Source organism: Fulmarus glacialis, unplaced genomic scaffold (genome assembly GCF_000690835.1).
Source record: "Fulmarus glacialis isolate BGI_N327 unplaced genomic scaffold, ASM69083v1 scaffold20992, whole genome shotgun sequence".
Lineage (NCBI taxonomy): Eukaryota > Metazoa > Chordata > Aves > Procellariiformes > Procellariidae > Fulmarus > Fulmarus glacialis.
Genome location: NW_009198824.1, coordinates 44,906 through 63,382, shown reverse-complemented (window position 1 = coordinate 63,382; position 18,477 = coordinate 44,906). Strand labels below are relative to the sequence as shown.

The following is an 18,477-nucleotide window of genomic DNA, read 5'->3' as shown; positions in this document are numbered from 1 at the left end:
CTCCTATTTAGGGCAGAGGCACTTTCCCAAAAAGTAGAAAGCCCCGATTCCATTCCCTTCTCTCCTTTGTGGGACTTGCAGCAGCATCTCCTGACTCCCAAGATGATGACCTAATAATCAAGCTGTAGGAAATTCTGCAGGGATGTGATCTCAATCTCTCCTTTTGACACTGTTTCACTTTGCATTAATAATTAAATTTTCATCGCTGGGCTGCTGATGGAAAAGGGAGGATGGTACTGGTTCTACTTTTACTGTGAATCCAATTCTTTTATATTGCTTTTCTCAGAAGTCTGCAAAGATGAAATTTTAACTTATAAGTCACATGAAGTGTCGCATTTAATACAGAAGTACTTGTTTTTCCTTCTGAGGAAAACCAAGATTTGTATTTACCGTTTTGTTTTTTTCAACTTTTACTTCCAATCTCAAAAATATAAGTATTTTCACAAATCTAGCTCTGGTCAAAAGTATCTTCTGATGATGGTATTCAAATTGTGACTAAATCAGACCCCCAAAAGCCAAATAAGACATTTACAGACTGTTCTTTACCGCTGTAATATTGATTGTTGAAGAGCATATCCTTAGGATCTTTGCCCAATGTTCTGTAGATAGTAGTTTAATACGGTATAGAATATACAACATCTGTGAAATATGATACTTCTGCACAAGCTGTTACAAAATGTTATTTCTCACATGGGTCATATTCTTTTCATGATGGGAACCTATGACTCCTATAAATGATAACAGCACTTTTGGACATGCATTGAGAGAACAGACATTGAGCCAGTATCAAGGGAAGTCTTTCAGAGACAGATCTTGAGAACTAGAAATCAACGTGGGGGGGAGGGGGGGTGAAGCTTTTCTCTTAATGTAACTGAATAGGAAACTTAAGAAAACAGGAAGATGAAAGTACCACTTTCACTGCACTATATGCTTGCTCTATTTGAAGCCTACTTGAAGACTCTATACCAGGCACAGAAGTTTCATTAAGAGCTTTAGTAATTCATAGGCATCATGAAAGAATGTTACCTATTTTCATTGCCGAAATGGCATTTTAGGAAACAGAGCATTACCATTTAAGTCCCAAATATATCTTATTTTATGCATATAGATTTCACTAGCCAATATTCTGCTTCAAATGTCCCTAAACAGAATTGCGAACTGACCTGAGCATCTTCAAATGTGTATCTTCCAGGGTCCTTTACATTCTGCGTGGTTTTGTCATAACTTTTTGAATCTAGATTGATAGCGCTGGGTGCACCTGGAGCAAGAAATTCTTGCCAAATTTCTTGGACGCGAGCAGGAACTTCACGGATAGGCCTCTTCTTCAGGTCTTCTACTGCTAACCAGAACCTATGGCATAACATAGCACCTTGACCTCCAATTCAGTATAGTCATTAATGAAGTGCTCACACTCTTCTTTGCTCTTTAAAAAAAATGAAGTAACTGAAGTTTTCATCTAAAACATGCTAAAATAAGAAAAATCAGTGATTTTGTGTTGGGATCAGCATTCTGATATACTGTCTCAGGCAATCAATCCACCTTAAGAAGCAATTATTACAAGCCTTTTCACGAGACGGATAGAAAATCCTTCATTATTTATGTATGGGTAACTTGCTTACAGGAAGGTTTCCATTTAACTGGAATTACACTGAGATTCCATTTCACCTGAACCACAAGGGCTTGTATTGCTTATAAACCTCTTGCTTTTTGACATTCCTTCAAAAGCCAATAAGAACTTATGTTCTTGCTATCTACATGAATCTCTCTGAGTCCTGCTAAACTGTGTAACTGTAATTTTGTTACTATAACTCCACAAATGATGCATAAACTGGAAAAGCATTTGTTTTGCTCGCTATAATCTCTTTCTTCAGTATTGCATTTCTATGCATATTTTTACTAAAATGCTGAATGGAAGTACCCATTCTCTCTTTTCTGCTGCTGAGCAACTCAACATCAGGCAGCCACATACAGTGCAGGCCAGTTCATTGTATGCTTCTCACTCAGTCTGGAGCAGGATCACTAAAAAGGTCTTGAGCACTTTGTGATCACAGCTAGCTAGCTATAAGCTTTGATAATCACTTTTCATTTGCTATTATGGTTGTTTTATCATTATTTCTTCTATGGGTGTTCAGACTCTCTCACTGCACAAAATCATTCTAAATTAACCTAGGATCCCATGCTTAGACATGGTGCAGACCACTTAGTTCCCCTCCCCGCCCCCCCCCCGCCCCGAGAGCTCAACTAAAGTTTGACTTTGTTAAAAGTGCAATATATACCATCACAACTTTTCATTATTGTTTTGACACAGCTGATCCTATGAAACAGATAAGCTGAACCTTGAAGTGAGTTAACTGTGAAATAAGTTGGATTTTACAAGGCTGACAAATAATTTGGTGCAGCTTTAAAATGTGGTTCCACCCTGCTTACACTGTGAGATCAAACTGAGTTCTCTTAGCTTAGTTAAACAGGGATGGGATAGGGGGGAGTAATAGTGGAACTATACTCAGCCCCCCCCAAGAAAACAAAACGGTAACACCCTCAATCCAAATTCTAATATAGTTATTGCAACAACCCTTAAAAGAGGATAGTAAAGCATAGTAAAGCATACAGTATTTCTCCTATAAGACATTCTTCACTTGAGATGATTTACCTTCCAGGAAGCAATTAGTCCTTCATAGTCCTGTTTTGAAACTCCTTTGTAGCACAGATGGACGGAGCTCATGCTCATTGCTTACAAGCCCTTATGGTCAGCTTCACTCTACTGAGATGACTATTTCGATTTCCATAGTATCTACGCACAATTTTTCTGTCTATTGATCCCTTAAGATTCTCCAAGAGACACAGAAGTAATATTGTCCCAGTTTGCCAAATATATGAATAATGTAATAATGTACAGTGGTTTCTCCAAGGTCACAAAGGGAGTCTGTGCCAACAGAAGAACTTCAGTTTCAAAAATTCTGGGTAGCATCACTTATCTCTATGAACTGCAATGTGAATTGAACATAGATCTGCACAGAGCCTGGGGACATATCCTGAGAATCTGATGGCAATGCAGTAAGAATAGAGGCCTCATAACTCAAGTTTAAAAACTGCACAGCTCACAAACTCTCATTCAGTTCACTCTCTCAAATTTGGGCAACCGACTTTGGTTTCCTTAAACTGCTTTTGATATTTGCATTTAAAAGTGTATATCCTGCAGTGCTAACCCCTTCAAATGCATCTTCTGGGACTGACTGATTACTCATGTGTATTGAAGTCAGGTAAAGAATAGAAAAATGCAAGGGAAGAATGTTCTTTGTAAACACACATTTTCTATCACCCTGCAGACATCCTGAGGATCTAGCTCAAAGCTGTCACATTCTTGTTTGTTCCATTATATCACTGCCAATACTTTTGGAAGTCACCACAAACATGCCTTAGGATACTACTTTCTTTTGCAAGTAAACTGTTTCCATATAGTAGGTTATACTCAATTATGGGGAAATAAATGGGAGATAAATTTAACTTCTTTGAGGAAACATTCAGCTTCCAGCATAAAATAGGCAGGTTGTATAGACACATCCTTACAGGTTGAATACCAGCTCTTTGATAGATTAATTTTATTTTACCCTTCTAACATTAGCATTCAAAAATCCTATTGAAAATGTGAGGTTCTAAATATAGAAACCTCTGTAAAAGTGGGAAGAAAATGCTGATTTCTGCAGTATGTTATGTCTAGGGTGCTTACTTCACAGCCAACACACATTTTAACATTTTAATCTACTTACTGATCTTTCAAGAAAAAATGCCTGCCCTCCTCCCACAGAGAGTTAAAGTCAAATATGCAAAGTTAGGAAATGCCAAAAATAAGGCTGCCACCTCTTGCATTTTCAAAAATAACTTCTCCAAATATCCCATGGCAACCAATAGCACAGAAGAAGTTGAAATGGAGCCTGCAAGACCTCAGCACAGGTCTGCAAGACCTCAAATCAAAAGAGCTCCCTGTCTCCTTTTAGAGCTCTCTGCCTCATGAGCTGTGACCAGAACAAGGGAAGACTCCTGTAGCAAACAGCACACAGTGTGCAACAGTAAATATGTACAAGGGCAGGAGAGGGGAGAGGGGGAACTCAGCTGCATTTTCTGGACAATGATATACACAGATATACTTAGTGCTATTTCGTGGAAGGAACTACAGCTCAGTCTCTCTGCCCTTGGATGAAACTCTGTATCTCCTGTTGGTGGATGTTTGCTTTTGCCATGATGGAGACCCTCTCTTAAAGATGCTCAGTACCATTTGAACAGAGACCTGAGTAGCCGGGTGTAAATCCCGCTGCTGTCTTCTGTCCCAGCATTTGGGCTGCCACATGCTGGGTCACACACCAGACGTATAGCTGAGTGAGAGTGTATAGCCGTACATCCAGACACATGACATTGTAAGACGTGTTGCAAGACATCTGGGGATTATATCCTCCAGCTGGATTACTTTCAAAGTAAGGGTGGCCTTGCCAGATAAATAGCACAGCTGCAACATGGCTTCTGTCCTATTAACTGACCTAAATGTCAGATGCAGCCATTAGCAGATCCCACATGAAGCTGATCAGTTAAATTTAGGACATAGGAACATGGAGTGAGAGAAAGGCTGCAGTGATTCTCCACAAAATGTGTGAGGTTTAGGCAGAGTGTGGAGGTAGTGAAGTGGGAAGTACGTGGGCTTTGCACCCAGTGCATATGACACAACTGTCGGAGGACAGACCTTTCAGCATTTTCAGCAAAAGCAAAAGAAAACCTTAACAAACTCCACGGAGAAAATCAGCTAAAGTTTTTCTAGGGGCAGGAAAGACTACTCTCTGATTCCTAGAGTTCACCTTCTTGCCAAGTACAACTTCAAGCTTCAAGACATAGTAGTGCTGAGGTCTTCAAGAAAATGACAGTGAAAACCATTAAGTCTTGCAACCAGTTCCTTCTCACCTGATCTGCAGAAATGGCAACGTTGCTGGGACTTGGAGTCTGAATGCTTGAGTCTGAATGAGAAATAAAGCCCAGGCAATTTCAGCCTTGAGGATTAAATTTTGGTCAAGTTATTAGCACGAAAACAGGGTCTCATAATCAACAGTGTGAAGGATAAACATTACCAGTGCCCATACTGTGTGGGAAAGTGTCATTACCAACACTTCTGTTCAGACTTGCAGGACAGACATCAAGGACAGTTAATCAATCTTCATGCTTTGTAACATGCAGAACTCTCTCGCCCACCATCAGTGAAGACAGAAATGTCTTGCATTTAAAGTCAACAGGAGTGGTGATCAGTAATAAAGAGCAAAAAAGTGAAACAGGCTGGATTAAAAAGAAAACTTAACCTCTTGCACCTTTCTCCCTCTTCTCTAGTAAAAGTACTGTTATGGTGTTATTAAAAGAATAATCAGAACACTGAAGTAAGTTAAACATAAAATTAAGCACTATGACTGAAACAGTTTGTAGGCAACACTGCAAATTTTTAGTAGTGTATATGTGGGTTGTTTTTTTTTTTTTCTACAGCACATAATTGAAGCCTCTATCTCCAATACAGAACATTTCTACAATGACTTAAATGGATGAGTCCAAAATAAACATCTCACAAAATCTCAGCTTGCAGGGGGGTGGTCAGAGAAAATTTATCGAGAGGAAACATCTGAATCTAGGTAACTCCTCAATCCCTCTCTTCTTTTTCTGGACAACCAGAACTCAAAGCCCCTTTTCCCTATTTACTCACACATTATGGAAGCTAATAAATGAGGATCAAAGGAAAGGGCAAGGGGTCCAGCGGCTTTTCCTTCTGTGCATCATGGAAGATGTCCTGTCACCACTCTCCCTTCACTATCTGAGGAGGCTTTTGCAATCTTAGCACTGCCTTGGAGCTCACACCTACTGCAATACTGCATACTGACTTGGACAGGCTTTCAGATTGGCAGGCCTGAAACCATTTAGATCTTTACAGGCTGCAATTTCTACAGAACAACCACTTGGGAGCAAACGTACAGTCAGCATATGAATATTAACTTTCCAAAGAATTCTGCAGCACTACAGACAAAGGAAGAATATGGAGAGGAATAGGGTTTTTCCACAGGGATGAAAGAAATTAGGTCTCCAGGTGCCACATTGCAGTAAGATTCATTTCACTATCTCACTCTCTTTGAAAAGTCTTTTTTCAGTGCTTGGACAGCCTTGTGACCAAGCTCAGTAGTGTTGGATCACGCTCAAACTTAAGTCTTGTGAATTTTAAACAACGGTCACCATTTTTGTAATAGGCAGTGGGACTTTTATAAATCTATTATCCAAATCATATGTTAGTTTAGCTATTTGTTCTGTGTAGTGAGCAGCATGCAAAGTGATCCCTCCAAAAAATCTGCATGGTAACAAGAGATTACAAGTCATAGCCTGCATTAGGTGACTGCAGAATCCAACCTGTGTGTTAGCAAACAGCAATCACACTGTAATGAAGCTACCACACTGACAGAACTGCTTAGACAGTTTTGTTCCTTTGCTATGCTTTACAACACCCCTTTAGAGAGTGAAATACTATTAATCCCAATTTACAGGCAAAGAAAAAAAGCACAGACGTAGAGAGTAAGAAGGTGAAACCTGGTTGCATTCCTAATTATTGCACAGTTCTTAGTTTTAACTTGTGGCTCCAGTTTCTTCATCCCTGTTCTGTTTCTTAAAACAGGATCTATATTCACTAAGAATGAGATTCTCAGCCAGCTTACACACTCTCAGTCCAAGTTAATGAAACAGTAACACTGGGACTTCTAGCTACATAAGATAATCACACTTGAATAGAAAAGCTGTATCTAGTAGACTTATCATTTCACATTTCTTTCACGAAAGCGAGGTATGAGGCTTCTAATCTACTCATACTGAATCTCTCTGTAGTGTCTGCAGTCCTCTGCTGTATCCTGTGTACTGCACTTGGTAGCTTGAACCCAGGGTCCCAGCTGTCTATCCCACTGTAGGTTTGATGGTGCTTGTTGTAAATTTTATCATGATTGGATCTGTAAAAGTAGAAGAGCCAGCTACTGACTTGAGTTCACTTTGTTGCAGTGGGAAGATGTGGATGGAAATAAAGCTTTTTCTCAATGTGGCTGTCAAATCCAAAAAACCGCCCCAAACAACCAAATTGCCACAGTGGGGTTAACAAGTGAGCAAAGAAATTGGTGGTCTTTTAAATTTAAGGTTTATTCAGCAGTAATGCTTTTCATTTCTGTTACTGAGGTCTATAACATTTTGACTCCCCTACACAACAAGCTTTACAAATTCATGCTTTCTCACCTGACTTTACTGTGTAAGCCTAACGGTAGATTAATTTCCCCACAGTTTGAGAATTCATAAACATAATTCTGAGCTTGTGAGACAGTTTTCCTTCAGTTAATCATCACAGAAAGCACCTTTTCAGTGCAAGTTTGATCCCCTGCCTGATCCTTCCCAGGGACAGCCTTTAAGCTCATATTCACCGTTGCTCAGATACTCCTTTTTATAATGCCAATATAAGAATTCTAGAGAGAGAGACAGAAGAGTAGATGGCATGTCAAGGAATCAGCTCTGAACAAATTTCTCTAGGGAATTTTTCTGGATCAGTCACTTGCAGTTTTCCTGTGGTTAGTGTTGTAAACAGGATTAGAAGAAAGAGCTAGGGATTATGCAGGTAACAGTCTGGTTGGCAGAGAGACAAATTCATCACAGAAAAGCATAGAAACTGCAGCACACACTGGGCTGGCTAGGTTCATGTTTGAACAGCTGCTCTGCATAAGGAATTACTAGGATGCTTTTTAAATAAAAAAAAATTACCTTTCCTTTTCTTGGTATTATTCTGATTTTTAAAATTTAATTTTACCACTTCGATTTTTTAATTAAAAAAAAAAAAAATCTGTATCTGTCACTAATGAAGTTATCAATATACACACACAGGTCAGGCCACATTTCCCTGGGAGTAAAGGCAAACAAATCAGTTGGAAAATATCATAAGGTCTAGAGTATTTAATATACATTTGTGATGCAAAATTCAATGTTTGAATATGAACATGGTCAGCAACTTAGAGAAGTCCATCTCCAATTATTCTGCTGACAAACTTAAATTAACAACAAGGAGGTCTGTGCAACTACTCAGCATTTATGAATCAACACCACCTGTAAGATTCTACACAAATGTAACACTAATATGAATGGCTATGCTGCACCACTTCGGAGTGAGAACTGGCATAGAAAAAAGTAGTTTAGGATTTTTCTGAGTTTTAGAATGTGTGCAGATAGGATTTTATACTCCTTATGCTATTGGTGAATGGGAAGTTAATACAGATGACATCTGACAAGAAGGTGGAATAAAGAGAAAAATATATTGTACATGCTTTTGCACTAGTTTGACTTATCTATAGACAGGCTGTTATCAATCCCTCTGAAATAATTCTTACCAAAATACGACTTCCTTAGAATAGCGACAACAAAACATGTTATTAGCCAATGGATGGACTATCATTTTTTAAAATCAAATAATTGTTCTCCCTCACTTCAAAGTAATTCTGTATATATACAGAATTTCTTTTTTAAAGTTTATTTGAGCTTCATATACTAGCAGCATCTTTCCATTTTGCAATTAGTGAGGAATTTGAGAGCTAGCTGTCACACTACTTCTGCTGTGTCAGATCCACGAGTACTAGAATCTTAGTGAAGACTTTCAAAAGACCAGTGATCCCCAGAAACCTGACCAACAGCAAATTTTACTTTTAAATCCCTTATTTATTTTTAAACAAATTCTCTTTTTTAATTTTACTGTTCTCATCATATTGGACTTAAAATATACTGAACAGGCTTTGAATGGCTCAATGTTTTAAACCTGTTTAATAAAATGACCTGAGAGAAAAGCTCTTACATGGGTAGTTTGACCAAAAGTTGGACGTGAATGGGAAAATATGCTTCATGTGAGTCTCTGCTAACTATATCAATCTTTCCCTCAGCCTGAATATGGGAGCAGGCAGCAATCTGCATGAATGGATTCTGAAAGGTAAGACACAGAAAAATTTTTGAAGGGGTCAAAAAATGAAAAGAATCAGACAAAAAAAAACCCCTTAATGTAGCTTAGAAGCTATTAAAAAATAAAGCCCCTCTCACTTACCTTAAATTTTCTGAACTGAATTCTGACTCCAGGAATTTGAGAAACTGCTCTCTTCCCACAGGGTCTTTCAAAGCTTCATCCATGCCAAATCCCCATCGTTTCACCCTCTGCTGTCCTGGCTCTTTGCTACAGAAGAAAAAATAATAGAATTTACAATCAGCAATAGTCAGTATTCTAATACTCTGTGTTCATAATTTAAACTAAGTCCTAAAGTTCAACCACAGATTTCTCACCTTCCAGATTGCTCACATCTGTGCAATGTTCAAAGATGAGCAACCAGGCTGTTAGTATTTACACAGGATGGAGGTAATACGCATGCATTTACACAGAAGAATAAGGACTTCCAACTAGGAAATGTTAAATTTTAAAAGGTGTCTTTTTTCCTTACACCAGAACCCTGGAAACTGGTAACTGTAACTTTATTTACACAGACTTATTAATCCATAGTTCTTCCCATCCTGCGAAACAGTAAAGCTCGAAAGACCAAAAGGATGCTGCATTGCCCTTCTGCTTCAGTATTTTCCTGCAATACCTCTGTCTGAAATCTTCATGCTTCAAGAAAAGCCTGTTATACCACCTTACCCCAAAAGAAGAAATAAAATTATATACCTTGCCTCCAGTTCCCAGAAAGTGGTGTCATCTGATATCCAAGGGTTTGAGGGATCAGGGGGCACAAGAAAAGGATCATATTCCAAATACTGCTCTGTATAAGCTAATAGACTAGGAAAACAAAAGCATCAAACATTGTCATGTCAGGAGGTGAGGAAACCTGATCAAGTTACCCCAGTTAACAAGTTACCTTGCGTCAACTGAACCATGGTAACTGGGTGTGCACACACTCAGAAGTCAGCTATAAGCTCAGGCTAAAATAGATTTGCTCAAGCCTTTTAAAAGTGGACCCCTGAAGAAGGAGAGGTGGCTCAGGTCTTACCAAGAGCTGAGATAAAATAAACTACAAACTTCCCTAATACTTCCACATAGCTCCTTTTAGGGCTCCTTTAAGCACTAATAAATTAAATCAAGCAACCTCTTTCATGCATGTTTGCTTTCATAAAGGATCATGTTTTATACCCCTATGGTTTTAATTATCAGTTCCTTTAAAATCTGTTTTAAAACACTGCATGCTATTCAGTTCATATTTATTGGCCTTGCAGCTGCTGGGATTCCTTTTTTCCTCTTTTAAATACAGTTAACATTTATATTATTTCCTAATCAAATGGCACTACTCCCAAGTTTATTGCTTTCCAAAAAGCCCAATTTTTTTTCCAAATTCTTCAGTATTTATGAATCGGTCTGACTCAGCTGAATGCGCTAAAAACTTTGCTTGTGTTCTGGTAATTTACATCTCCCATGCCTTTATTCCCAGTTTCCAAGTTTCCTTTTGCCTCATAATTATTGAAAAATTATTGACAAGTGAGGACAAATATTCTCCCTTTTCATTTCTATTTATATTATATTTAGTCTGTATTCCATTTTTACTGTTCAGCAAACATAAATTCTTAACCTGTTCTCTTTATAAATATATATTTATATGTGTTTGTATGTGTATGCATACATACGCATCTATAAGTAGACATACATGCACAAACATATATGAGAGGATGAAGAACCATTTGTATTTGGCTTAAATTCCTTTACTAAGTCTTACGTGGCTCAATTTTCTGCAATTTTCAGTATCTCTGTATTTGATGTGTTAGATGGAACATTCCTTTTCTCTGCCTCTTCTCTACCTAAGCTGTAGTTTGTCTTTCTGAGGGACTTTTTGTTTTATTTGCTTTCTAGCCCCTTCCTGACAAATTTTGGTCTTATTTGGAGACAGATTCCTACTAGTATTACATCCTCTGACCCAAAGTAAGCTAAGACTCACTTTGTTCAAGCACTGACCTCCTCATCCAGCCAGCTCTGCCGATCAGTTCCCTTGCTTTGTCAGTGATTGCCCTTTTGAAATATCAAAACAGTAACCCCAGACCTATTTCCAGTTAGCCTCCCTGCCAATGCAAGGTGAAACTTGAGACCACTTGGTCAGAGGCTCTTTCAGTGACTCTTGGGTTTATCAGAAATGTATCATGGAATATCTGAGCCATCTTTCATCAATAAAAGAACTTCATACCTCCCACTTAAAGTAAACTCTCATTAGTTATTTCTATGACACCTGAGCTCCCTTGTCTCTCTTTCTTTGAAGCTATTTCATACTGACATTTTCCCAATAGTTATCAGTCTAATTGAAAAACCAGAAGATGTGACAATATACTTACCTGTCTGCAACTTTTGACATTTTTAATCTATGTCTGTCTAATTGCACTTGCCAGTGCTTAATCTGCAAAAAAAGAAGGCAAAGAATGTTATAAATAATTCATTGCTTGACTATTCCCATAACTTTTTTATTAGGGCTGTAATTTAACTTTAATTTATCCTAGGGCACAGAAGAGAAATATATCTGAGTTAAAACAACATTTCACCAATGTAGTTCCAAAATAAATGGAATTTTCTGTAAAAGAGAAAAGATCATACGGAGACAAAAAAAGGATCCAATATAACATTTTCCCTAGCGGTTCATCAACAGAAATCCAATTAGCCTTTTTTTAGATTTTTGAAGAGAACTACTAATTCTTCAGACAGTTACCTTCTCCCAGTTCTAACACCTCAGGAAAGATTAATGAAGCGTGAACAGTAGATAAATGTGTGAACCCATACGTGCATACACGGAAGGTAAGTATACCCCCAAACCTGGAATCAGTGTTGAAAGGAAGAGCGAGCTGTCTACTGCTAAAGGAGCTGATGGGCTTAGCTATGGAAAGAACCCACTAACTGGCCTGCTGCTAACTGCCTTTAACTGTTTAATGCAAGATACAAAAATGTCAGGTTTTGTCTCATATATCCTGAAACAAGGAAAAGGGTTACTAAACATTCGCTAGATCTGTTCTGAACATACTTCCCAGTTACAATAATTTTTGGTTTAATACCTATTTTCCTAAAAAGTTCATTTAAAAGTATGCTTTTGTAGTTATTTTTCAAACCTCTTGGTGTAGTTCATCTTCTGTGGGTGGCTTAGTCTCTGGTACTGGTGTGTGGGTAGGGCTGTGACTTCGAATGTCGTTTTGTAAGCCATAGACAGACTACGCAAAAAATATGGAACAATGATAGTTGCTTTCAGACAATGCTTTCGACACAAACCCATAGTAACTGTGATGTTTTAGTACTGTGTGCTCGAGAAGTTAGCCAAGATCATCTTTTTCAAAAGAAACTGCAAATAAACCATGCACTCAGATAAAATTGTGCTTCTATACCATGGTGTAAAACAAAGACTCCCAAAACCCCACAATTTCATAACAACATAGAACACGGGACCTATTTTTATTATGTCTCTCTATTAACAGCATAGTAAACATGGGGGATGACACTGAAAGGCAGCTATTACAGTAAGTGGAGATGACTGGTAGGAAAAGAAGAAACAGTATCCTGAAAGGTAGACTATCGCAATGGATTATTTGAATGACTCCCAAATTTGCAATTACTGCTTGGTAAATTACGCTAATCTGGACTTCATCACCATAAATAAACTAAGCTAAAACTTTCTATAAATCCACTTTCCTTTTTAAAACATATTTTTCCATGGGTTGACATGAAAATATACCTCAAAGGGACTACTTTAACGTTGGAGACAATCTACATTGTTATGATACAAAGGATTTGAAAGAAAGTGTTTTTCCAATCCATCTATACATCCCTAGAGAATTTACACTGTTCATGTCTGGATCCTAATTTAGATGAAGCTAATTTCCTCCACAATTTCTGGTCATCCATTCGGGGCATAATTGTAAACTAAAGACATCCTTTTCATTAAGACCAGCACAAGAAGAATTGCTGTTATAGTTAACACTACATTTTTAATTTATTTTTCCTTAATTACTGACAGAAACATTTTAACATTCTTTATTCAATCTACTAAACAACATGAATAAAGCACACAAAAAAGAATTTTATTTTCATATTCTCTGTGTATTTCTCCAAGGCCTTTCTTATGTGATAGCATTTACTTAGTATTAGCAAATTTGTTAATACTAATTCATTTAAGAGCTTATGAAATAATAACATATGTTCAAGTACTTGTTCTTTGCAGCTGCAAGAAAAAATTGTTTTAAGAAACTATAGAACTTCATGCTATAAATTACCTCCACCTCCTTCTTTTTGATACAAGAACAATACTTACTTTTCTTGTTTTATGTGGATTTCTCATTCTTGAAGATTTTTTTATATCCACTTCAGTAGTGTTTACACATCCAGGCTATTAAAAGAAAAAGAAAGGAAAACACAAGGATAAAATCTGTGAAGGAGCTCCATACTATTTTCATTGAGATATCCCTCTTCAGTTTGTAAGGCTAAGAAAATAAATGACTAGAGGCATATAATAACTTAAAGTCCTTTTGCAATAGTCCCTAAAACCTAAATAATATAGAGTCTAAGGAAGCATCTCAAGTGCCATTTTGTCTGGCTTATTGTAAGAGAGATTCTTTTGCCATTCAGCGTTGTTTGCTGGACCCTATGATGGTTTTTAGGACAAGTTTTACTGTATATCTTTATGCTGAAAGTACTGAAAGCAATGTACAGAGGAGCAGAAAATATCCAAATGCATATTATAAGACACACTTGCAGCACAGACAGGTACTAATTCAAATTAAATTGCTATTGGCAGCCTAACCAGAAGATTGGCAGTCTAAACAGAATGACTCTCAACACATCTGATTTGGCCTTCAAAGATTCGTTCTCACAACTGTGTAGCCTCCCAAAGGACACAAGTCCTCTAGTTTATCCTAATTCATCTTCCTTTGACACTTCCCTCTAAGTACGAACTCCCTGCAGAAATCTGTTCTTTACCCATTGCTGCAAACAACCAATAGTAAGTGTTACGCTCTCAGGTGAGTTTTACCTATTGATTTTAGAGGGATTACATTTGCCACTGGGAGCGGGAAGTACAAAATCTGCTCTCTAGCGGGAGCAGGTTTTTAGTGAAAGTAGGTTGGGTTTTTTTAATGGGAGTAGCTAGATGTAGAATTTACTTGCCAGACAACCAAGCTGGACTATCACACTAATGATACAAGCTTTGTCTTCTTATCATAATGTAAAATGCTTGATATGGCTGTAAATCTTCACAGACAAAAATTTTAAATGTTTCTTATGTAAGCAGAGCCAAGAAACAAATACATTTCATTAAACAGGCCAATGGTACTTTGCCTCTGCCTTATTTTAAATAACAGACTGATTTTTTTATCCAGTATGATTTTTAAATTAATAAATAAGTTTTTATTTTAAAGTAATACCTTAATGTGCGTTTGATCATAATACATTTGCAGTACAAACAGTTCCTTATCACTAAGAATAAAAATAGGCACTTAGAAATATTCTCAAGACTGCATCTGACATGCCTATTGAGCTAGATTTGGGAAGGCACACTTTGTGCTTGTGAACAAAAATGGTAGTTTTTTAACTCAGAATAACTTGTAACTCTCAAAGCCAATGACAGGTTGAAAAATACAAAATTCTGCATGATGGTCAATTTAAAGGCAGAAAGCAATTTCACGGGGCAGTGTACTGAGATATAAAGTTAAAAAGAAAACGATGCATCTACTTTAGGATTATGGCAGCAGCCGGCAGTGAAGACGACATGGGCTTTAACAATATCTACAGCCCTTGAATGCAGCCATTTGAATAGCAGGCACACTTACATAAGCCACGAACTGTTATTTGTTTAGTTTTCAGTTATGGTTTGTTAAAAGCATGTCCTAAAAATGGAGAGGAAAAAAAAACCAAAAGCAAAACAAAAAAGGGCATGAACCTCATGTGAAGCTTCTTATTTTCAAAGATTTCCAGTCCACCAGAGTAAATTGGTGTGAACAGATCTAGCACCTTGCCCAGGTAACTTACGTGCCAGAGCTGTGCAGATTGATGCGAGGGACACAACAAGAAATCCTGGGAGATTTTTAGGAGTGAAACAAGGGCGAAGCTTTTGCTGGTTGGAAAGAGACCCAACCCAGTACTGACCTTCTACAGCATCTGGTGGATTCTTACTGACACCTGGCTGTTTAAAACCTCTCACGCTGAAGTAAAGCTGCTGCGGCATACTTCAGCACCGGCACTCACGAGAGGCTGTGAGGGCAGAAACTGGACCGAGGTGTGACTGAAGGGAAGCCGACAGGAGAGCAGCAGCGGGAAGGTACGGGCAGGGAAGCCTCCGGAAGCTTCGGTGCAAAAGGGAAGACAGCTAAAGGGTGTATCACTACTGTGACAGCCTGGGGTGACAATAGGAGTTTACGACATATGTCACTACCACCATACAATACCGTTCTCATAATTTGATATAAATTATATCGGTGGAAGGACCTATGTAATCGGGGACACAACTCATGTTTTCTTCTCAACTGAAGAATATTTATTAAAATGATACTTGCTATGAGATGGGATTTATTGTTTCTCTGGTGCTGCCACACTTCATCTATCAATTTTTAGGAATAAATATCGAACATCTTTTCAATTAAAACAAAAACAAAAGCTTGCATTATTTGAACATTTTGCTAAAATAACTCAGAGCCTTTGTGGGAAACCTTTGCTGGACAACATTTCATTCTATTCGTATGCCCTCATTAACATAATAAGTATGTGTTTGGCTACAATTACATCCAGCTGTGTTTTCTTTTTTTGTTGCTTTTTTAACTGGACTACCATAGTTCAAATAGTGAGATGCCTGTCAGAGTGCTCTGCTGCAAGATTCCTATTTAGTGTGTAGTATATAATTTGCATACTAATACTGTAAATAGTTTTCAAACCGATTTCCTGGAAGACTTGAAACCTCTTCTATATGTGTAAATAGAATGCTTATTTCTTTCAGGACTAATATTCTGTATGAAAACAGTTCCCCCTCCACACACACAGAGGAAAGTCTTGTGACCTTGTTGAAATTATCATACAGCAAGATCATAACCAGGGTAGAATTTGTCCCTCATCTGTTTTTAAATAGCTGACTGAAAAACTGTCATATATTCAAAGGAAACTTAGTTTCTTTTCATCCATCTGTTAGCGTGCCCTTATCTCAAAGTACAAATGCCATTGTATTAATTTACAGCGAAGGACATGTCAGTCCAGTCATGATAAATTCACTGCTGAGATAAATGGATGCAGATAAATAATATAAAAAAACACATATAGAAGATCTTTTAATCCCTACTTCAGTTATAGGATAATCACATTAATATGAATTCCAAGCAGCACAACTTTCTATTGATGCTGTCTAGGAGGCTGCATAATAGGATTCTGCCAAGAAACACAGTGGAAGGAGGAAGCCTCCTCTGCCAGGAGAGGAGGTCCGAGAACTCCAGGTCTGAGAACTTACATGCTTGGATCTGGCTACAGCTAACCACCTGAGAGTATGATTAGTTAAAAAAAATCCACTTGGTATTCATAATCTTTCCTTGATAACTGTGGCAACAGTGAATTAATTAATTAAGCCCTTGTAATAGTGCTAACAGTGAATTATTTTTTTGACACCTGTAGCAACTCTTTGTAAGAATTCATTGTTTACATCAAATGGGATGCTTTAGCCATGGTATATTTCTATCCAAATAGTGCAGAATACCTAATATTTATAGTTTGCTGTACAAGGTTGCACACTCCAAGGGCCCTTTTTATTGCCTGGCCACATAGCCAAAATCAATTGCTATCAACACTTTTTGTGTAAAAATCTCTTTGCTATGATACACTTGTAATTCTAAGAAGTGTGAAATCCTCAACAGGAAGTAAATTAATGTTTATAATGATGTCAGTTTAAGTTTTGATGTTTTTCTCTTTCTTAAAGAATATGGCAATTTAACTGTGAATCTACTTAAGCCAGAATAACCAAAAGTTTTCTTGTATCTGAGACAAATACACCCATGTATGTGGGAGGGAATAAGCTCATGCATTGCAATAGGCTGGGAACTGTCTGTCGATATTGCTGCTCTGTAGAAAATGATCTGAGGGAGAACCTGAACATGAGTCAGCAGTATGTCCTTGCAGCAATGCAGGCAAACCACATACCCACCTGCATTAGCAACAGCATAGCCAGCAGGCAAAAGAAGTGGTTATTTCTTTCTACTCGGCATCATAAGGATACCTCTGGAATACCAAGACTAGCTTTGGGCCCCACAAACCACACAAGAAATATACTCAAAACGGAAAAGTCCAGTGGAGGAACAGACTTTTTTCTGCTTGCAAAAGGGGAGAGCTAACTGTTGTCTTCTGCTGCCTGAAGGGGGCTTGCAGAGCTAGACCTGTTCCAGAGGCGCACCATGAAAGGACAGCACGCAATAGTCAGAAATGGCAGTAAAGGAAATGCCAGTTAGCTATAAAGAAATATTCTTCATAATAAAAGGAAGAAGTTGCTTAAGAGAGGCTGTGGAATCTCCATCCTTGGTGATTTTCAAAGCTAGTTTAACCAAGGGCCTGGACAATCTTATGCAATGTAGAAGTCAGCACTGCTTTGAGCAGGAGGTTGGACTAGAGGACCTTCAGAGGTCCCTCTCAGCCTACATTTCTGTGGTACAGCCTATGATCTTCACAAGCTGCAGGGATTGAAACTCAAATAATCCACCTTACAGAACACTCCAATCAAGTATTCATGGCAGCGTGAAATTCATCACCCTGCCTTCCCCTCCCCATAACAGCAGAACAGAAAGACAAGACTGGTATTTGCTTCCTTACTGCTGCCTCTGCCCTCTGGCAGCCTCTGCTGTGTACTCAACCCATACAAACCAACCTAGTGATGATTTAAGGAAATGTAATTTCACAGCCTCTTTAGCTAAAAACGCATAGGTGTTAGTTAAAATAATTACCTCATTTCAATATGCACACCCATAAATTCAGGGAGCATTAAAGCAGTAAATATTTAGGCAGATTGATTCACATCCCTTACACAAACTCATTGCATTTCAGTGTCAATACAATATGAAATAGATCTTTTTCTTTGTTTTGCAAGCATGGGCTAACTTGTTAAGTTTAATTGCAAAATACTAAATTTCAAGATCTCCAGGCTTTCAAAATTTAAACACTATAAATTTAAATCATGGACATGGATACAAACGTGACAGATCTTCGCTTCCACTTGGAAAAGACAAAGTCAGACACACAAACATAAAGACAAGGCAGAGATTGAAAGCTGTCTTTTACATTATTTGTAATAGCAGGCTATCACAAATACAGTAAGCTTAAAATTTGAAATTTCCTGAGTGTCAAATGTTAGCGTTGCCTTCTGCAAAAATCTATTCTGTTCTTTCTGTCATTTTTCTAGGAAAGGAGTCTTCTAACCCTCAGCAGCCACTATTCATATC

General features: G+C 37.9%; 1 protein-coding gene across 1 annotated transcript in view; it reads right to left on the bottom strand.

Annotated features, from left to right (window-relative positions):
- RGS7 (regulator of G-protein signaling 7) overlaps nucleotides 1-18,477 on the bottom strand; it is a gene marked incomplete at its 5' end in the record, with an annotated part of 68,824 nt that overhangs the window by 14,158 nt on the left and 36,189 nt on the right. The window contains 6 exons of the mRNA XM_009573052.1: nucleotides 1,164-1,350; nucleotides 9,122-9,247; nucleotides 9,731-9,841; nucleotides 11,377-11,438; nucleotides 12,139-12,237; nucleotides 13,332-13,406. Coding sequence (XP_009571347.1) covers nucleotides 1,164-1,350; nucleotides 9,122-9,247; nucleotides 9,731-9,841; nucleotides 11,377-11,438; nucleotides 12,139-12,237; nucleotides 13,332-13,406 — 660 coding nt within the window. The remainder of the gene's footprint in view (nucleotides 1-1,163; nucleotides 1,351-9,121; nucleotides 9,248-9,730; nucleotides 9,842-11,376; nucleotides 11,439-12,138; nucleotides 12,238-13,331; nucleotides 13,407-18,477) is intronic.